We start from the raw sequence: 22,632 nt of genomic DNA, 5'->3' as shown, positions 1-22,632 counted from the left end.
TAAGTGGAAGAAAATGAATGAATGAATGAATGACTAATATAACAGCAGAAATTGGAAAAACAAGTGAACAAAACAATTTAAAATGCAACCTAATGAGATAAAATTGTTGGAAAAATGAACTTATTGTCCCCGCCTCTTGCCCAAAGACAGCTGGGATAGGCTCCAGCATCCCCGCGACCTTCATGAGATGAATGAATGAATGAACTTATTGTTATACCTTCCATAGCCTAGTGTTTGTGAACGCAGCATCCATCTTTTCACAATGTATTTTCCATCTTCTTCAAATGTGGGCCACACGCACGTATAAATGAGGTCAAAGGTCACGCGTTGGGCCTCTGACCATCAGCAAAGGTCAAAGCTGTTAATAGCAGACTGCTAGCAGAGTGTGTGCAGACACTAACACGTTTGCGAGTGTCGTGCGCGACATGCGTCTTGCGTCGAGGGATGTTTACACAGGCAACATCTGGATAAAGCCTGAGGTCACCCAGGCTGCTCACGTTACCGACACGCCATAAAAGGTCTTTCCCACACTGACGACTTCTTCTCAATCTGCTGTGTATATGACCTTGGGACAAAAAGCAAAAAAGACAGAGGCTAAGTGTGATTGCCATTTATTTAACATTCAACGTGTCTGTTTCGTATTTGGAAACAAGACACCAGATTCAACCGATATGTTTGACTTTAATCCTTACATTATTTAACATACATGATAAGTAAGTTATTATTCTCCATCTACAGGTCATTCCAATACAGGAACTATTCTGTAACGATACTTTGAAGTGAGTTAGTGTTGTATGACCGAAACAAGTACACGGAATAAAACTGTGTATTACAATCATACCAAACTTCTACTCTAAAGTTCACGAAAGTACAAGAAAGTGTCATGGTAGGCTCGTAGTACTCTTGCAAATGCACATTCTTTTACGATTCATACACCGATGAGAAACTTGCATGTAAAGAACAAAGACGATAAGTACTTACCGAAAGGGAAAAATACAGTGGTATGAAAAAGTTAGGGCACCCCTATAATTGTCAGGATTTGGGTTGTCGGAATCAACCATTTCAGTTAAATAGATCATACAGCAGACAAACACGGTGACAGATGGGAAGTTTATCTGAGAGCTTATGTGAGATTTAACTAGAACTAGAACTAGACCTTAACTAGAACTGTGACTGTGGTCTTCCTGTATCCTTCACCTAAACCAGGGGTTTCAAACACGCGGCCAAATGTGGCCCGCAGGACACTAGTTTGAGGCCCCCCAGCCTTGATATGAAAGTTTAATGTTAGTGCGGCCCGCGCAAGTTTGATATGGATGCTGTATGGTATCATGTACCCAGAAAAAATTATTACGTTTGATTAATGTTCATGTTAAAGGTTAAATAACTGTTAATAGTTATCCTCCCTATCCGTGTGGAAGTGGTATGTTTTTGGCTATTTAAGTTGAAAGGAAATAACTTGAAGGCTACCGTTTAGGTCGCTAGCTCTCTAGTTTGCGAGTTAGCATGTGTCTCAAGACCCTGCAGTTGCGCAATATGTTGTAAATAAAAAGAGTATAAATACTGAAAAAGTTTGTATATTTTTGTATATTTTTCTGGTTTTTTTTTTTTTTTGAAAACCTGATGCGGCCCAGCCTTGCCCAGACCCTAGCTCCAGTGGCCCCCAGGTAAATTGAGTTTGAGACCCCTTCCCCTAAACCATGATGCCGAACAATCCAATAATTAGCATTGGTTTGAGTGGTTAACGCGCAGGCCTCACAGCTAGGAGACCCGAGTTCGATTCCACCCTCGGCCATCTCTGTGTGGAGTTTGCATGTTCTCCGTGAGTTTTCTCTTGGTACTCCGGTTTCCTCCCACATTCCAAAAACATGCTAGGTTAATTGTCGACTCCAAATTGTCCATAGGTATGAATGTGGACATGAATTCTGGACATGTCCAAACCATCTCAGTCTGGCCTCTATGACTTTATCTCCAAGGCCTCTAACATGTAATGTCCCTCTGATGTACTCCTTCCTGATCCTATCCATCCTGGTCACTCTCAACGAGAACCTCAGCATCCTAATCTAAAAATAAATAAAAAACGGAATTTAGGAAAAAATAAAACAGATTTGGGCTGCACGGCAGTCGAGTGGTTAGCGCGCAGGCCTCACAGCAAGGAGACCAGGGTTCAATTCCACCCTCTGCCATCTCTGTGTGGAGTTTGCATGTTCTCCCCGTGCATGTGTGGGTTTTCTCCGGGTACTCCGGGTTCCTCCCACATTCCAAAAACATGCTAGGTTAATTAGCGACTCCAAATTGTCCATAGGTATGAATGTGAGTGTGAATGGTTGTTTGTCTATATGTGCCCAGTGATTGGCTGGCCACCAGTCCGGAGTGTACCCTGCCTCTTAAAAAAAAATGACCAAGGGTGCCCTAACTTTTTCATACCACTGTAAATCTTCAGATTCCGTGTGACTAATATTCTTAAACATGTATTCTACTTACCACAACAGAATATTTGGCACAATCTGGACAAAGTAATACATCTGCAGAAAAATATAGCAAAGAATGAAAGAGTCTCCAAATATTACATAAAGAACATCAAATCTAACCATGCATGAAGTAAGGCAACCTACTGCAGGATTTAGTTGAAATAGAAAAATATACAGCGTACGCAGTGACACCTATTTCTACAACAACTGTGCCAACTTGCTGTCGGCTTTGTCGGACTACTTTGTGTTTTTTTCACAAATCGGGGCCCCTGAGTTGCAGGCCCTGACTGATGACAAGACAGTTGGGTGCAGACTTAATCGTCATTCTATCGTGCAGCATCAGTAACGTGGGTCAATGCCGCTCTTATGCTACATACAATAAAGCCTTAAAGGTGAACATTAACAGGAAAATAGATGTATCAAATTACATATTTGTTTCTTTGAAGTACAGAGTACATACCGGATTTGGGTATTTTTTTTTTCCTCATTTTTACATTCAGACTGAGTTCCTATATAATAAGCCTGTATGTACGTATGTGCATGGGTGCAACATGTTTACAAATCCTTTGTTTTAATCAGCGTAACCAAAGGTTTGTCATCTGGACTGTAGTCTTCATAGTTGATGGGAGTGGCGTCATACATGGCAGGTCGGGACTTCTTACCAAATCTGAAAGTGAAAGTGAAAGTGAAAGAGAAAAAAAAAAACAGAAGCATTTTAACAGCTGAGTCCATCCACTTTTCAGTATATGTGAAGTAACCACTTTTACAGTTCGAACCCCGATCGGCTTCAGCAGAATGGCTCACCTGGCATGGCGGATGGAGGCGATGGCGTTGCTGAACTCGCTGTCGATGCTGCGGCAGTTGTAGAACTCCTGGTAAGCGTGACGTGACGAACCCTGGTATTCGATGCGGCTGATGCGACAGATGCCCACGATGAGGATGATGAGCATGAGGACGAAGGCCACACACAACGCTCCGATGATGATGTACAGGGAGTGGCGAGGCATGTTAGTCAGAGTTTCCTCCGAGTGCTGCGTCTTCCATTGCAGGTCTGGAAAACACACATATTCACACACAGACGCAAATATGAAAATTATCTATTTTTATTCATATTTTTAACCGGAAGAATTCTGACGAGCTGACTTACGGATTTCACAGTTAGGCCCCACCCACCCAGGTAGACAGTGACAGGTGAAGCCATGTGATTGGTCAATACAAGTGCCTCCATGGTGACAAGGGTTGCTCTCACACTCGTTGATGTCGACCTCACATCGCTCCCCTGGATGGGTAGAGTGGTACATTCCTCAAAGGCTGTTTCAAGCATCTTTAACTGCGATATCTTGAGAATTCCTGTAAAACTGATTTATTGTGGTGTCCCACAGGAGTCTATGCATGGACCGGTGCTGTTTTAACCCTTAGATGCATAAGTGGGTCAGAAATGACCAGGTCAGGTTGTTTTCTTGAAATATCTTTGTAATGAATTTTTTTTATCATTTCATATTCCAGGTATTCCTCAAAAAACATGTTTTTGATATCATGCCGTTCACATTTTTAACTTATGTTTTATACATTTTAAGAAATTTTTGTTTTTGTGTTACTACCCCAACCTTCCATAAGTGGGTCAAAAATGACCCGGTCAGGTTGTTTTCTTGAAATATCTTCATAATGAAAATTTTTATCATTTCATATTCCAGGTATTCCTCAAAAAACGTGTTTTTCATATCATGCCGTTCACATTTTTTACTTATCTTTTATACATTTTAAGAAATTTTTGTTTTTGTGTTACTACCCCAACCTTCCATAAGTGGGTCAAAAATGACCCGGTCAGGTTTTTTTCTTGAAATATCTTCGTAATTAAAATTTTTTATCATTTCAAATTCCAGGTATTCCTCAAAAAACGTGTTTTTCATATCATGCCGTTCACATTTTTTACTTATCTTTTATACATTTTAAGAATTTTTTGTTTTTGTGTTACTACCCCAACCTTCCATAAGTGGGTCAAAAATGACCCGGTCAGGTTTTTTTCTTGAAATATCTTTGTAATGAGAATTTTTTTATCATTTCATATTCCAGGTATTCCTCAAAAATTATATTTTGACATCATGCCATTCACATTTTTAACTTATCTTTTATACATTTTAAGAAATTTTAGTTTTTGTGTTACTACCCCAACCTTCCATAAGTGGGTCAAAAATGACCCGGTCAGGTTGTTTTCTTGAAATATCTTTGTCATTAAAATTTTTGATCATTTCATATTCCAGGTATTCCTCAAAAAACATGTTTTTGATATCATGCCGTTCACATTTTTAACTTATGTTTTATACATTTTAAGAAATTTTCGTTTTTGTGTTACTACCCCAACCTTCCATAAGTGGGTCAAAAATGACCCGGTCAGGTTTTTTTCTTGAAATATCTTCGTAATTAAAATTTTTTATCATTTCAAATTCCAGGTATTCCTCAAAAAACGTGTTTTTCATATCATGCCGTTCACATTTTTTACTTATCTTTTATACATTTTAAGAAATTTTTGTTTTTGTGTTACTACCCCAACCTTCCATAAGTGGGTCAAAAATGACCCGGTCAGGTTGTTTTCTTGAAATATCTTTGTAATGAGAATTTTTTTATCATTTCATATTCCAGGTATTCCTCAAAAATTATATTTTGACATCATGCCATTCACATTTTTAACTTATCTTTTATACATTTTAAGAAATTTTAGTTTTTGTGTTACTACCCCAACCTTCCATAAGTGGGTCAAAAATGACCCGGTCAGGTTGTTTTCTTGAAATATCTCCGTAATGAAACATTTTTATCATTTCACATTCCAGGTATTCCTCAAAAATCATATTTTTGATATCATGCCGTTCACATTTTTAACTTACCTTTATGCAACACACAATGGATCCTCACATTTTCTATTGTTTCACGTGGTCATTTTCTTTTTCAAAGATGGAAAAGAGTGAAAAATTAAGATGTTTCTAACATGAAATCATTCTTTTGTGGTCCTAAATATAATACTAAATATCATACAAGTGATTATTCCTAACCAAAATGGCAAAATTGGCATAAAAATACATTGATTCTAGTATGGGTCATTTTTGACCCACTTATGGAAGAGTGTAGGGTCCAGTGAACTTAGTGAACTTCAGTCCAGTGAAGTGGATATTTCACATATTTGTGACATATTAAAGGTTATCGGTCCGCCATGTAATATCGTCTATCAAGCAAATCCTTGCTAACACTACCAGACAGTAATACTTACCCATGTATCCAGGTGGGCAGGCACAGGAAGCATTGACTTCTGCACTCTCACAGTGGCCTCCATTGAGGCAGTTCATTTTCAGACACGGGTCCTTGTAAATTTCACAGTGTTTACCTGTACAAACATACATGCACAGTTTTAGTTTCATTTTTTTTTTAATGAAATGACAAGGATTATTGACATACCTTCAAACTGTGGTGTGCAGACACACTCGTAAGCATTGATGAGGTCCCGGCAGGTGGCATAATTTTGGCAGGGCGCAGACAGACACTCGTTGTACTCTTCTTCACAGTATAAACCGTGGTAGCCTAAATAGGACACAGAATAAGTCATTAAATACACAAAATGGACAAAAGTGGACATTATTATGAGGTAAGACGTCACCGTCTCTGGTCAAACAATGCACAACAATGAGCCAATTCAAGAAACAATACAAGCAGTTGATGTTTGCTAAATACAAGGATGAAGAGTCTTGAACCAGTCATGATGTGCTATATATATCACTATATTGACACTTACTATGGTACCCATTATGGCATTGGATGCTCATATTAAAATTAAAATTAAAATTAAAATTAAAATTAAAATTAAAATTAAAATTAAAATTAAAATTAACACAAAAACTAAAACTAACACAAAATTAAAATTAAAATTAAAATTAAAATTAACACAAAAACTAAAACTAACACAAAATTAAAATTAAAATTAAAATTAACACAAAAACTAAAACTAACACAAAATTGAAATTAACACAAAAACTAAAACAAAAACTAAAACTAAAAAAAACTAAAACTAAAACTATGTCATTGGATGCTCATATCACATATCATATCATTTAAAATTAAAATTAAAATTAAAATTAAAATTAAAATTAAAATTAAAATTAAAATTAAAATTAAAATTAAAATTAAAATTAAAATTAAAATTAAAATTAAAATTAAAATTAAAATTAAAATTAACACAAAAACAAAAACTAAAACAAAAAAAAACTAAAACTAAAACTATGTCATTGGATGCTCATATCACATATCATATCATTTAAAATTAAAATTAAAATTAAAATTAAAATTAAAATTAAAATTAAAATTAAAATTAAAATTAAAATTAAAATTAAAATTAAAATTAAAATTAAAATATTAAAAAACTTAAACTATATTAGGAAAGCATTGTAAAAGTACCAGATGGAGGGGTAGGATTTAATAAGCTTTGCTTCTTCCTACTCCTTTTGGACATGTGGAACTGTGAACTGATTATGGGATGCACTCAATTGTAATCTGATGCATGTTCAAATGAAATAAAACCATTACCATTACCATTACAATTACATTACCATTACCATTACCATTACCATTACCATTACCATTACCATTACCATTACCATTACCATTACATTACCATTACCATTACCATTACCATATGTGTTTCATGGGGTTGAGGTTTTCCACCAACAAAACTCATACATGCTTTGCATCCACACCAACTGTGTTCAGATTTTGAATATAATATGTGCTTAAAATCTACCTGAAGTACATATTGTAACTCCACTGATCACAGTTGCGGTGCACTGCATAAACACGTGGCCGGCGAGCCATTATCAACATCATCTCCATCAACCTGAACGCTCTACCAGTGCTGTTTTGCTATTGTTGTTTTGGTTGTGACACACTAGCGCTTCCCTCCATTGAACACAAACCACACGTGAGGTTAACAGGTAGAGTCTCATGAGTCATTTCACTGAAATGCCAATGAAATGTCAATTGCTTTTTTTTAAGACGTTCTACTTGAACCCTGGAGTCTGCGTGGAATTCTCTGATGGATTACAGGAAGCTGAGAAATGGGATTCATTCCACATATCAGCTCCCTAGCAGCTTCCTCTCCACACACAGTGTTGTACCTCAAACATCAGCTGACATTTTGACGTGGACGTGTGTGTGTGTGTGTCGGCGTTCCCGGTGATGTCTGGCATGCTAATTTAAAAACACCAGCTTTACCGGCCTTATTAGGATGATCTACTTATTGGATTGCATGGCCGTGTCTGCTCAGCCAGCAAATAGTCACATCCAACGAACTGACACACACACACACACACACAGCCTTGGACTGCAATTGCGTCACCATAGCAACCAGACAACTGCCGATTACGTAGAAATGAGGTGGGGTAAATTGCTTGAAGAAAAAGCCCGTGAAGGACAAAAGAACGAAAAGATGAAATGAGAGTGAAGAATTTGTACAATAGAAACGATACAAAGGATGCTTGTTTATTGCATGAAAATAAAGATTTTTTTTAAAAAACTTTTAAAATTGCAAGTATTTCCAAATTGTAGTTGAGGTACCCCGTCTCTTTCCCGAATTCAGGAATTCTGAATAGTTTTCGGCATCTAAGAGCAGGGGTCTCAAACACGCGGCCCGCGGGCCAAATGTGGCCCGCAGGACACTAGTTTGAGGCCCCCGTCTTGATATGAAAGTTTAATGTTACTGCGGCCCGCGCAAGTTTGATATGGATGCTGTATGGTATCATGTACCCAGAAAAAATTATTACGTTTGATTAATGTTCATGTTAAAGGTTAAATAACTGTAATAGTTATCCTCCCTATCCGTGTGGAAGTGGTAAGTTTTTGGCTATTTAAGTTTAAAGGAAATAACTTGAAGGCTACCGTTTAGGTCGCTAGCTCTCTAGTTTGCGAGTTAGCATGTGTCTCAAGACCCTGCAGTTGCGCAATATGTTGTAAATAAAAAGAGTATAAATGTGACTATAGTCGTGTTTTGTCATGTCTACAGGGCTCTAATAATGCTTTGTTCATTTTAATCTGAAAAAAATAATTTGTCTACCCACCAACTATATGTGGTTTCTTAAGTTTTTATTATTAGCCATTTTATAATTGTTATATTTATTTATTACTGATTGATTGATTTTCTTTATTCTTGATTTGTTTATTTATTTTTCATCTTATTTTGTGTAGAAAAATAAAAAGTAAGATATTTGAGAACAGTGGAATGTTTTATCAGAACTTTTCTTGTAGAAAATTGGAACCAAAGCAAAGTTTTTTTTAATTTTTTTGTTTTTAATAAATGTGTTTTTTTGTTGTTTTTTTTTGGAAAATTTTAATCTGAAAAAAATAATGTCTACCCACCAACTATATGTGGTTTCTTAAGTTTTTATTATTTGCTGGTTTATTATTATTATTATTATTATTATTATTATTATTATTATATTTATTTATTACTGATTAATTGATTTTCTTTATTCTTGATTTGTTTATTTATTTTTCATCTTATTTTGTGCAGAAAAATAAAAATTAAGATATTTGAGAACAGTGGAATGTTTTATCAGAGCTTTTATTGTAGAAAATCGGAACCAAAGCACTGAAAAAGTTTGTATATTTTTCTGTTTTTAATAAATGCGGTTTTTTTTTTTTTTTTTGGAAAACCTGATGCGGCCCAGCCTTGCCCAGACCCTAGCTTATCTGGGTCCGGGTCGCGGGGGCAGCAGTTTTAGTAAAGAAGCCCAGACTTCCTGGTCCCCGACCACTTCCTCCGGCTTCACCGGGAGGACACCAAGGCGTTCCCAGGCCAGCTGTGAGACATAGTCCCTCCAGCGTGTCCTAGGTCTGCCCCGGGGCCTTTTCCCGGATGGGCATTCCCGGAACACCTCACCGGGGAGGCGTCCGGGAGGCATCAATATTTGAAGTGCGAATGTGTATGTTTCAGACCATGTGATGTTTCTTCATGCAAGCATATCATAAGCTGGCCTTTACTGCGTGCAGATGCGGCACATCCCATCAATTTCACGGTGACATCCAGACCTCTCACCTGGGACACAAAGACACCTGTAGCTGTTCCCCACGCTGCGACACACTCCGTGGGCACATGGGTTCAAAGCACAGAAGTCTAGCAGCTGGGCGCACGTGGGGCCGGTGAAACCAGATGTGCAGCTGCAGGCAAACCCCAGGGGGCTGGGACCCTGGGGGTGGCAGGTTGCGTTGTTGTGGCAAGGCCGAGATGCACAGGGGTCCACCTTCTGTTCGCATGTTGCCCCTTGATATCCTGTATGGGAGATTTTAGAGAGGATAGACCAAATTACTATATATATGTATATATATATGTATATCTTAATGTAGGTACTACATGTGTAATAACTGCAAAAACAACCATAATACACCAAAAAGCACTCAGTCTTGTTTCTTCTTTCTCTTTCGGCTTTTCACTTTCACCATTTGTCTCTTTCACACCAACTGCCCTCACGTCCTCAAACCTCCTCTTTGGTCTTCCTCTACGCCTCCTACCTGGCAACATCCTTCTACCAATATATTCACTATCTCTCCTCTGGACAAGTCCAAACCATCTCAGTCTGGCCTAAAGGACTTTATCTCCAAGGCCTCTAACATGTAATGCCCCTCTGATGTACTCCTTCCTGATCCTATCCAACCTGGTCACTCTCAACGAGAATCTCAGCATCCTCATCTAAAAATAATTAAAAAATCATTGAAACAGAAAAGGGGGCTGCACGGTGGTCGAGTGGTTAGCGCGCAGACCTCACAGCTAGGAGACCAGGGTTCAATTCCACCCTCGGCCATCTCTGTGTGGAGTTTTCATGTTCTCCCCATGCTAGGTTAATTAGCAACTCCAAATTGTCCATAGGTATGAATGTGGACATGAATTCTGGACATGTCCAAACCATCTCAGTCTGGCCTCTGTGACTTTATCTCCAAGGCCTTTAACATGTAATGTCCCTCTGATGTACTCCTTCCTGATCCTATCCATCCTGGTCACTCTCAACGAGAATCTCAGCATCCTCATCTAAAAATAAATAAAAAATCATTTAAACAGAAAAAATGGAATTTAGGAAAAAAAATAATACAGATTTGGGCTGCACGGCAGTCGAGTGGTTAGTGCGCAGACCTCACAGCTAGGAGAACAGGGTTCAATTCCACCTTTGGCCGTCTCTGTGTGGAGTTTGCATGTTCTCCCCATACATGTGTGGGTTTTCTCCGGGTACTCCGGTTTCCTCCCACATTCCAAAAACATGCTCGGTTAATTAGCGACTCCAAATTGTCCATAGGTGTGAATGTGGACATGAATTCTGGACATGTCCAAACCATCTCAGTCTGGCCTCTCTGACTTTATCTCCAAGGCCTCTAACATGTAATGTCCCTCTGATGTACTCCTTCCTGATCCTATCCATCCTGGTCACTCTCAACGAGAACCTCAGCATCCTCATCTAAAAATAATTAAAAAATCATTGAAACAGAAAAGGGGGCTGCACGGTGGTCGAGTGGTTAGCGCGCAGACCTCACAGCTAGGAGACCAGGGTTCAATTCCACCCTCGGCCATGAATGAATAAAACAGATTTCATATGTCGTTCACACTCTAAAAGTCAGACTCTCTAACCAAAATGTTTAAATTCAATATAAGTGAGTTCTGTTGGTGGAACATCAGCAATCAATAGCTTGTGAGAAGACAAATGCGACTCCTTCATCCAACAAGCAATGTGACACAATGTGAGCTGTGATTTATGGCGAGTCCATCGTAAACCTTTATAGCGGCTTCTCTGGGGTCCACACTCCATTGAGCTAATGAAGCCATTCCTCTTTCATGCATCTATTGATCCTCAAGTCTGTAATTTACCATGTGTGGAGGACATTTATCGTCCCACAACATGTGAGCAGGGACAATTTGCAGTGTTCAAGAACGGTCTCTCCTTTTTGTGACAACCATCTGAACCTCTATTTTTTTTCACCCTTGCGCTCCTTTGTCTTATTCCTGCAAGCTTCCAAGCACATAGTCCGCTCACACGCTTACACAAGCTCTTGCAGAAAGTGTCTTCATCTCTTGCTTTCCTCTGGTAACCGTCTTTGATCCCAGTGAGCTATTTTTTCTTCACCTTCAGGTTACGTTCCCTCTGTGTCATTCTTAATTTGGAGGTTGCACATCAGACAAAAAATGAGAGTGTGGCGAGAGCGTCTTCCCGCTGCTGGCAACCTAACCTGGCTACATTAAAGGGAGTTAACGTTTTCAATATAGCTTAATCTCCACCAGTTCTGACTGGAGGCAGTCGTCATACCAACACACAGTTTGGCTCCTGGATCACTGGTATGGTTGGACTCCCTCAAACTAGTAATGATGGTATTTGCATTAGGGTTGCAGCGATCAAATATTTCATTCATTTTTGATACCGCTTATCCTCATGAGGGTCACAGGCATGCTGGAACCTATCCCAGCTGTCGTCAGATACACCCTGGACTGGTGGCCAGCCAATCACAGGGCACATATAGACAAACAACCATTCACACTCACATTCATACCTATGGACAATTTGGAGTGGCTAATTAACCTAGCATGTTTTTTTTGGAATGTGGGAGGAAACAGGAGTACTCGGAGAAAACCCACGCATGCACGGGAAGAACATGCAAACTCCACACAGAAATGTCCGAGGGTGGAATTGAACCCTGGTCTCCTAGCTGTGAGGTCTGCGCGCTAACCACTCGACTGCCGTGCAGCCCAAATCTGTATTATTTTTTTCCTAAATTTAGTTTTTTCTGTTTAAATGATTTTTTATTTAATTTTAGATGAGGATGCTGAGGTGCTCGTTGAGAGTGACCAGGATGGATAGGATCAGGATGGAGTACATCAGAGGAACATTACATGTTAGAGGCCTTGGAGATAAAGTCAAAGAGGCCAGACTGAAATGGTTTGGACATGTCCGGAATTCATGTCCACATTCATACCTATGGACAATTTTGGCTAATTAACCTAGCATGTTTTTGGAATGTGGGAGGAAACCGGAGTACCCGGAGAAAACCCACGCATGCACGGGAAGAACATGCAAACTCCACACAGAGATGGCCGAGGGTGGAATTGAACCCTGGTCTCCTAGCTGTGAGGTCTGCGCGCTAACCACTCGACTGCCGTGCAGCCCAAATCTGTATTATTTTTTTCCTAAATTTTGTTTTTTCTGTTTAAATGATTTTTTATTTAATTTTAGATGAGGATGCTTAGGTGCTCGTTGAGAGTGACCAGGATGGATAGGATCAGGATGGAGTACATCAGAGGAACATTACATGTTAGAAGCCTTGGAGATAAAGTCAAAGAGGCCAGACTGAGATGGTTTGGACATGTCCAGAATTCATGTCCACATTCATACCTATGGACAATTTTGGCTAATTAACCTAGCATGTTTTTGGAATGTGGGAGGAAACCGGAGTACCTGGAGAAAACCCACGCATGCACGGGAAGAACATGCAAACTCCACACAGAGATGGCCGAGGGTAGAATTGAACCCTGGTCTCCTAGCTGTGAGGCCTGTGCGCTAACCACTTTACCACTGTGCATTTAGGGCAGTGGTTCTCAATAATTTTCTGTCGTGCCCCCTATATACAGTATAAATACATCATATATATGCATTATATATATATATATATATATACGTACATGCAATTAGCATATTCATCATCATAATCATCTCTACTGTATGAAGGTTGAATGATTAATAGAACAGAGCGTTCTTGTCGTGGTTATAAAGCCACATAACATAGTATGCTATGAATAATAGATGAATGAATGTTGGTTTAAATTCACCTTCTTAACAGTTTAAAACCCTCTAAGAACAAAAAAGGATTCAAATGATCATCAAGCTAAAGCATATGATATTTATATGAATATTTTTACCTTCATCACATGGAAATGAAGAATCAGAGACTAATTTTGTGCGGACTCGAGTCTCGGCACGAAAGAGACGATAGCGTGTGTTTCTCAGAGCGGTCCTCCAGATAAAAGCTATAAATTAATAAGCTCTTTTCACTCTGACAATTTGTTTTTGCGTGCAGTTGAAGCTTATGAACGCTTACGAATTACAGTGCACTTACGGAGGTGTTAGCTCAGATTAACTCCATGGTCATTTAATAAAGGATGCGAATGTTTGCTTCCCATTCACGAGTATAGCAGCATATTCTTTAGAACTGCTGTTTTTCGGCACAAGTTTTGCGGACACAGATTTCCTCCGAGAGTCTGATACAGGTCGTTGAGGCGATGAAACCTAATTAGAATCAAAGAGGGAGGTTTAAATTAAGCATCTCCGTGGCACAGATGTGGCGCGTGATCATTTAGAACCGCAGGGCATCTTCAATAACACACCGTGACAACCGCCACTATTCGAACCTGGTTTAAAACGCCATTTATTGTTCTAACCCAGGGGTCTCAAACATGCGGCCCGCGGGCCAAATGTGGCCCGCAGGACACTAGTTTGAGGCCCCCCGCCTTGATATGAAAGTTTAATGTTAGTGCAGCCCGCGCAAGTTTGATATGGATGCTGTATGGTATCATGTACCCAGAAAAAATTATTACGTTTGATTAATGTTCATATTAAAGGTAAAATAATAATAATAATAATAGTTATCCTCCCTATCCGTGTGGAAGTGGTAAGTTTTTGGCTATTTAAGTTTAAAGGAAATAACTTGAAGGCTACCGTTTAGGTCGCTAGCTCTATAGCTCTCTGCTATATACATATATCACTATATTGACACTTACTATGGTACCCATTATGTCACTGTATTAATGTTACTTAAATCATGAGTAAATATTAGGAAAATAAAGTCATAATATTGAGATTAAAAATTACTTCAAGTTGAAATATTAAAGAATAAAATGTAACTTTTTTTATCAGTTGTAATATAATAAAAAACATAACAAAAAGTACAGGCATTTTTTTATATAAATATATAGCTTGTTCAATTCTATCTATTATTTCTTCTGTAATGGATGGCTATGGAATCAAACTGGAGGTTGGATGCTGACCTGGAACTGATGGAAGAGGTTCTCCTTTTTTTTTTTTTTGGAAGAGGTTCTCCTAAACAGCCAAACTTTATTTTTTCGTCTGAAAATGTAAGCCTTGTACAATGTTGTACGTAACAAACTAGTCTGTTTGTCCAGAAATGTATCGTTCCCTTCACCTTGTACTTCGGTACGTGACTAAAATTAAAATTAAAATTAAAATTAAAATTAAAATTAAAATTAAAATTAAAATTAAAATTAAAATTAAAATTAAAATTAAAATTAAAATTAAAATTAAAATTAAAATTAAAATTAAAATTAAAATTAACACAAAAACTAAAACAAAAAAACTAAAACTAAAACTAAAACTATGTCATTGGATGCTCATATCACATATCATATCATTTAAAATTAAAATTAAAATTAAAATTAAAATTAAAATTAAAATTAAAATTAAAATTAAAATTAAAATTAAAATTAAAATTAAAATTAAAATTAAAATTAAAATTAAAATTAAAATTAAAACATAAAAACTGAAACTAAAACTAAAACTATGTCATTGGATGCTCATATCACATATTTAAAATTAAAATTAAAATTAAAATTAAAATTAAAATTAAAATTAAAATTAAAATTAAAATTAAAATTAAAATTAAAATTAAAATTAAAATTAAAATTAAAATTAAAATTAAAATTAAAATTAAAGGATAAAAATAAAAAAAACTAACTTAAATTATATTAGGAAAGCAGGAAGTGAACAAATGTAACAGTTACTGATTGTAAACGTACCAGATGGAGGGGTAGGATTTAATAAGCTTTGCTTCTTCCTACTCCTTTTGGACATATGGAACTGTGAACTGATTATGGGATGCATTCAATTGTAATCTGATGCATGTTCAAATGAAATAAAACTATTACCATTACCATTACCATATCTCCCATCTCACCTTCAGGACAGTAGCACATTGGGCCAGCCAGGCTGCTGGAGCAGGTAGCTCCATTCTCACACGGCTGTGAGAGGCAGTGGTTCACCAGCAACTGGCAGCGGTCCCCCTCGTAACCTAATAGAGACACAGTTGTAGCGTGGAATAGAAGAAAAGCACCCATGCCAAAAGGTACTGGGGTGAGAAGACCACACACATTGGTAATTGAGCATTCAGGGCACCTGTAAATTCACATAATTCTGGTCTAGTTATTTTTTTTTTTTGGGCTCCAAATAATGAATCCCACTCACCACAAATTGGTAACAATTCATAAATAATTGATAAGACAGGTGCATTGCCAGTTACAGTTAGTCCAGAACTCTGCGGCACGGCTTTTAACAGGAACCAAAAAGGGGGAGCACATCACCCCAATTTTGGCCTCCCTGCATTGGTTGCCTGTTCACGTTAGGATTGATTTTAAGATTTCTTTGTTTGTTTTTCAAGCGTTGAATTGGCTGGGCCCCCCAAATACATCTCAGACCTCATTCATATTTACTCTCCAGCAGGGTCACTGAGGTCCGAGGGCCAGTTCCAACTTGTGGTGCCCAGGACGAGACTTAAGACTTTAAGTGGTTGGCCCCAAGCTATAGTAAAAAAGACTTGGTTCTGTGTCTTTTAGTTCTTTTTTTTTATTTTAATTGGTTTTATTTTTTATACTTTTATTGCTTTGCATCTTGTTTTTAATATTTTAATATCTATTTGACTATTTTATTTATTATTTGATCTTTTAGTTTTGGATTAAATTAAATTTGTACTTTTATTGTATTTTATTTTTATTTTTTATTTTACTAGTCTGTGCAGCACTTTGGAAACTCTGTTTATAAAATGTGCTATATAAATAAAGTGGATTGGATTGCCAATTAGTGCTTGAGTAAACAATCCGAAGCTTGGATTATTGTGTAAATACAGCATAAAATATATGAATATGCCATCCATATTTCTATAACCTTTGGCTTTGGTCCTTGGTGGACAACACAGAAACTGTCAGGAAGATTTTGTTAGGATTTTGATCATCTTAAAAAAAAAAAAAATGCTACCCTAAATACAGTGTTTTATGTTCTTGGTACTTAGTTGTTGTTGAGTTCTTATAAACACACACACATACACACCTGGTTGACAGGTGCACGTGAAGTTGCGTCCTTCCCCGCCTTGTCTAACATCAGTACAGGTGCCATTTTTACGACAAGGACGGTGATGGCAGGCATCAAATTCCTCACAGAAGATTCCGGTGTAGCCATCATCACACTCACAAAAGAAGGTGCTCTGTGAAAAGACGGTAGAAGGTAAGTCTTTTCATGAATACGAGTATTTGGTGCTGGTTTTTGATTCAATTAAGATGTCCAGTTCTGACAAAACTGTCTTACCTCCGAGAGCTGTGTGACACATTTGCCTTTGCCGGAGCACTGAGGGTCACTAAAGCTGCTGCCTGGTTCCACGCAGCTGCTAGCCTTCACGGTCAGGTTGAGACGCAGGGTGACCTCTGGAGCCACGGGGGTACCCACCTGCATCACACCTAGCGTGAAGAAGTTTAGTTAACTGCAAAGTTGTACAAGAATGGAAGCTCACATTACACTTTAGTCATTCGATAAATGTACTGCAAAAAAAGGCTAGTAAGGATAATTCATAATGCTGCCTACAGATACTAACTCCTTATTTATTATTGTACGAGGTACATTATTAAAAAAACAACAACCTTAAACTGTATTATGGAAAGCAGGAAGTGAACAAATGTAACAGTTACTGATTATAAAAGTACCAGATGGAGGGGTAGGATTTAATAAGCATTGCTTCTTCCTACTCCTTTTGGACATGTGGAACTGTGAACTGATTATGGGATGCACTCAATTGTAATCTGATGCATGTTCAAATGAAATAAAACCATTACCATTACCAAATAATTATGATGCTCGATTTCAGCTGAGATCGGGAAGACCTGGGTTCGATTCTCTGTGTGGAGTTTTTTGTATTTCCTGTTTGTCACCATATTGGGCGCCTTTGCTATTATGCCCGTTATGTCATTGTATGGTCATATCACCTCGTACTTCGGTACGTGACAAAAATTAAAATTAAAATTAAAATTAAAATTAAAATTAAAATTAAAATTAAAATTAAAATTAAAATTAAAATTAAAATTAAAATTAAAATTAAAATTAAAAAACTTAAATTATGTTAGGATAAAAATTAAAATAATAAAAAAAACCTAACTTAAATTATATTAGGAAAGCAGGAAGTGAACAAATGTATCAGTTACTGATTGTAAAAGTACCAGATGGAGGGGTAGGATTTAATAAGCTTTGCTTCTTCCTACTCCTTTTGGACATGTGGAATTGTGAACTGATTATGGGATGCACTCAATTGTAATCTGATGCATGTTCAAATGAAATAAAACCATTACCATTACCATTCATCTTAAGCCTAGGTCACAACCGAATGTTAAATTTTTTTACATATTGCCTCACTAAAATACATCCCTGTCTCGTTCAAAGCCTTTAAGTTCAGAACATCTCTTATAGTATCTTCAATCACAGCTGACAGCTACACAGGCGCCAGGATAAAAATAGCCTCATAGTGACTATCAGTGGCCTTTTTTTGGAGCCAATCAGCTGCGAGAGAAGCAATGACGGAGCGCATATGCTGCAGCCCTCGCGGCCAATCAGAGCGTCTTTGCTTCCCCAAATGACTTAATGATTGTCACTCCAATGACAGTGTTAAAAGTGCACAGTCACAGACCGCTCGACTGCAATGACGCCAAATGCAATGTCATTTGCTCCTCCTTCTTCTTTGCTGACGTCGGCCATATTTCTCCAATGTACATTCCCCACGTGTACGCTTAAGCACATTCATGCTTACATCACACCCATTTGAATTCCTCGGCTATATCCACCCACGCGCCGGTGTCTTTTGTTCTCCAACTTGACCTTAAAAGTACTTGTCCTTATTCATTCTCAATCTGTACTCTTCAATTCTTATCGGCGCATCCTTGCTTATTTAACCCACCGTGTTGTCTTCCCATGTGCCTGTCAGGCAAAAGCAAGGTTGAGCTGTCACGGGTATCTGATGCATCAAGGTCAGCAGACATGCCGCCGTGTGAAACAACATTAGGTATGTAAAGCACACACGGAGGTCAGACAATCCTTCAGTAAAACAGTACCCCCCCTCCCTTCTTTGCTGTTATATTCTATGAAGCAGGGTAAAATTAACCTGTCACATGACAATGTTATTGTCTTCACAATGATAGGAATAGCCCATGTGTTTTTTTTTTAACTCTAATTTTTGTGTTTAACTAGCAGGCTTATTGTCAAAACAAAGCAGCATGTCACATTAAAGTTATTACAATATGAAAAAGATGTAACACTTTAGGCAACAGGGTGTAGAAACAGAGGTCAAGTTTAAGAAAATCAGTAGTATCTTACTGATGAAGTAGTTTTGTCCCAGAGGCAACGCATGGTCAGGCACCACCAGACCATTGGAGGCCTGCAGGAACCACATTTTGGAGCCATTTAAAAAGGAGGAAAGCAGGAAACCTTCTTCGTTTACACGCCAAAGCACAGGAGCTCTGGTGGCATTCACCAACAACCTGTTGAGTAAGAAAAAGTCATTATTAAATTATTATTATTCATTCATTCATTCATTTTCTACCGCTTTTTCCTCACAAGGGTCGCTGGATAAATTCATCACACAGCGACTTAACACAGAAAAGGCCTATCCTGGAGCCTATCCCAGCTGTCTTTGGGCGAGAGGCGGGGTACACCCTGGACTGGTCACCAGCCAATCACAGGGCACATATAGACAAACAACCATTCACACTCACATTCATACCTATGGACAATTTGCAGTCGCTAATTAACCTAGCATGTTTTTGGAATGTGGGAGGAAACCGGAGTACCCGGAGAAAACCCACGCATGCACGGGGAGAACATGCAAACTCCACACAGAGATGGGCGAGGGTGGAATCGAACACTGGTCCTCCTAGCTGTGAGGTCGACCGCCGTGCCGCCAATTATTATTATTAAAGTCATAATTAAGAATTAGATTCTACAGAAATGTGCACATACAGTACGCACCATCTGAAGTACATTGGCAGAACGCCATGACATTGATTATCCTGAAGGGCTTAATCTTGTCAGTCAATCAGTGTTTTGTATTGACTTGTGTACTTCATTGGACTAACGTTGCATTCGAGGCTGCTGGGACAACTGTGATAACCTTGTACAGTTCTGTTTGTGGCTGTAGTGGCACCCACACGTAATCCTATTTCGACACTACTACTCTCTTTTTAGGGGTCCAACATTGAGTAATGTTTCATTGCTGTGCATACTGCGCCGCTAGTGAGTCAGTGTGGAACGTTAGTTTCAGGAGCCAATCATGAGCCAATCATGCACTCTTGTCAACTCATTGGAAATTGCAGTATAACAGTATAACAATATAACAGTCTGACTCACAGTGTCATTTTACAAATAACACTAAATTCATCACACAGCGACTTAACACAGAAAAGGTCTCTTGATAAATATATAAACATGTGTCAATAGTGGTTTAAAATAGGGTTAAGGGTTTTTCTCATAATGCATTGCGCCTGAGCAACGTATTCATTCGGGCACTGCAATGACATCAGCCTCCCTCTTGCCTCTGGGCTCCTTTGGCTCCCTCAGACAGCATTGCAGCACCATTTATTATTTTCTATGCTGCTTGTCCTCCAATGAAATTATGGGGAATGTTTTTTTATCGTACATCCATTTGTGTGCCAATTAGGGAAGTGGCTGCCGGCTATCTTGCTGACGTAAGGTGAAAGATGAACATAACAAACTGGCCAATGGCAGAGTGATTGTAATAAAGCATCGAACTGAATGGATGCCGGGGCAGAGCAGTCAGGTATAAAAAGTTAGACATTAGAAACAGATATATGAGTAGTCAGATGTTTATATCTGACTGCTGTGCCCCGCCCCGCTTTTACTCATGTTTTAACTGTGTATTAACCAATGAATGTTGTAATTTTATGTATCTTTTACTCTGTTTACTTGCTTTTATTCAACTCCATTCTTCTGTAAAGTGTCTTTGAGTATTTTGAAAAGCGCTATACAAATAAAATTTATTATTATTATTATTATTATTATAATTTTTATTCATTTTCTACCGCTTTTCCTCACGAGGGTCGCGGGGGTGCTGGAGCCTATCCCAGCTGTCTTCGGGCGAGAGGCGGGGTACACCCCGGACTGGTCGCCAGCCAATCACAGGGCACATATAGACAAACAACCATTCACACTCACATTCATACCTATGGACAATTTGGAGTCGCTAATTAACCTAGCATGTTTTTTTTGGAATGTGGGAGGAAACCGGAGTACCCGGAAGAAAACCCACGCATGCACAGGGAGAACATGCAAACTCCACACAGAGATGGCCGACGGTGGAATTGAACCCTGGTCTCCTAGCTGTGAGGTCTGCGCGCTAAACACTTGACTGCCGTGCAGCCCAAATCTGTTTTATTTTTTCCTGAATTCCGTTTTTTCTGTTTAAATGATTTTTTATTTATTTTTAGATGAGGATGCTGAGGTTCTTGTTGAGAGTGACCAGGATGGATAGGATCAGGAAGGAGTACATCAGAGGGACATTACATGTTAGGTCTGTGAGGTGTAACCACTCGACTGCCGTGCCGCCCATTATTATTATTATTATTATTATTATTATTATTATTATTATTATTATTATTATTATTATTATTATTATTATTATTGTGCTTCTATTTTATTCATTTGGGTATCAACTGTGGTGCAATGGTTGGCTTGAACTGTAGTCTTGTTCCTATCGCGCTGCTAAGACAAGACAAAGACTACATTTTGACGTAGCATTCAATGAGGAAACAAGCCGAAAAAGGAACATCATGTCTTACTTTACAGCTGTTTCCTCTGGCACCTCCAGAGATAAAGTCAGACTTGCTGTCAGCTCACACAGCTCGGGACTCACACAGTGCAGACCCTCAGTCACCTAAAATGCAAACATGTATTCATAATGTTGCGTTTATCCATCCTGGAGTTAAGCATAATCGGCAAACAAAACAAATTTCTGACCCTATCTGCCTCCCATGGCACCATCACAAGCCGCTGCCCGGGTTTAGGTTGCCATGGCTGCAGGGTAGGAGGCGGCGGTGTTGTGCTCGTGGACACGGCGGTTGGCTGCGGTGGCTGAGTGGCGACTGAAGTTGCGGAAGTGACAGGGGTGGCCAGTTCAGGAGCAGACGGCGTCACAGGTTCCCATTCGGCCAAGTCCAATATCATCTGATCGCACCTCTGGCCCTCATAGCCTTCGCTGCATTCGCAGGTGTACGTCGGCTCGCCCGCCTCCTCGCCGTTGTGAAGGCTGCAGTTGCCATGGAGACAGGGACTGCTGAAACATGGGTCTGTGAAAAACTGAAATAAGCAAAATAAGTAAATAGACGTAAGAAGAATTGGTTGTATAAGAAGCAGAACAAAACTGTTTTCTTCAGCTCGCTCACTCTATTAACCAAGCGGTACATTTATCTTTTTTTTTTTTAAATTGCTTTTTTTTTTTTTTACGGATTCAACACAGTGAAGAATAATCGACATCATTAATCTCACCGATGTTACTAATCTACTGACTGTATTCCACGCGGAATACAAACATCCACATAATAACTGCTCTATTATCATACCAATTGGAACAGCGGAGAAAAGGCTGTGTAATGCAAGCATGTTGGCCAAGAGGAGAAGAATGCAAATTTATTTCAAGAAACAATACAAGCAGTTGATGTTTGCTAAATACAAGGATGAAGAGTCTTGAACCAGTCATGATGTGCTATATATATCACTATATTGACACTTACTATGGTACCCATTATGGCATTGGATGCTCATGTCACCTCCTACTTCGGTACGTGACAAAAATTAAATTAAATTAAATTAAATTAAATTAAATTAAATTAAATTAAATTAAATTAAATTAAATTAAATTAAATTAAATTAAATTAAATTAAATTAAATTAAATTAAATTAAATTAAATTATTCATTCATTCATTCATTTTCTACCGCTTATCCTCACAAGGGTCGCGGGGGTGCTGGAGCCTATCCCAGCTGTTTTCTGGCAAGAGGCGGGGTATACACCCTGGACTGGTGGCCAGCCAATCACAGGGCACAT

The 22,632-nt window shown here is 38.5% G+C and overlaps 1 protein-coding gene across 1 annotated transcript in view; it reads right to left on the bottom strand.

Annotated features, from left to right (window-relative positions):
- Positions 1–601: 601 nt before the first annotated feature.
- The window catches only part of dner (delta/notch-like EGF repeat containing), a 41,191-nt gene continuing 19,160 nt past the window's right edge, over positions 602–22,632 (bottom strand). The window contains exons 3-14 of the mRNA XM_078793005.1: positions 21,548–21,886; positions 21,370–21,464; positions 18,893–19,056; positions 16,844–16,992; positions 16,589–16,742; positions 15,444–15,557; positions 9,541–9,774; positions 5,916–6,038; positions 5,731–5,844; positions 3,616–3,747; positions 3,273–3,519; positions 602–3,135 (exon numbers count right to left, since the gene is read on the bottom strand). Coding sequence (XP_078649131.1) covers positions 3,024–3,135; positions 3,273–3,519; positions 3,616–3,747; positions 5,731–5,844; positions 5,916–6,038; positions 9,541–9,774; positions 15,444–15,557; positions 16,589–16,742; positions 16,844–16,992; positions 18,893–19,056; positions 21,370–21,464; positions 21,548–21,886 — 1,977 coding nt within the window. The 3' untranslated portion in view covers positions 602–3,023. The remainder of the gene's footprint in view (positions 3,136–3,272; positions 3,520–3,615; positions 3,748–5,730; positions 5,845–5,915; positions 6,039–9,540; positions 9,775–15,443; positions 15,558–16,588; positions 16,743–16,843; positions 16,993–18,892; positions 19,057–21,369; positions 21,465–21,547; positions 21,887–22,632) is intronic.

Source organism: Doryrhamphus excisus, linkage group LG8, assembly GCF_037039965.1.
Source record: "Doryrhamphus excisus strain RoL-2023G ecotype Guam linkage group LG8, RoL_Dexc_Guam_v1.1, whole genome shotgun sequence".
Lineage (NCBI taxonomy): Eukaryota > Metazoa > Chordata > Actinopteri > Syngnathiformes > Syngnathidae > Doryrhamphus > Doryrhamphus excisus.
This window is presented reverse-complemented; position numbering and strand designations above follow the sequence as displayed.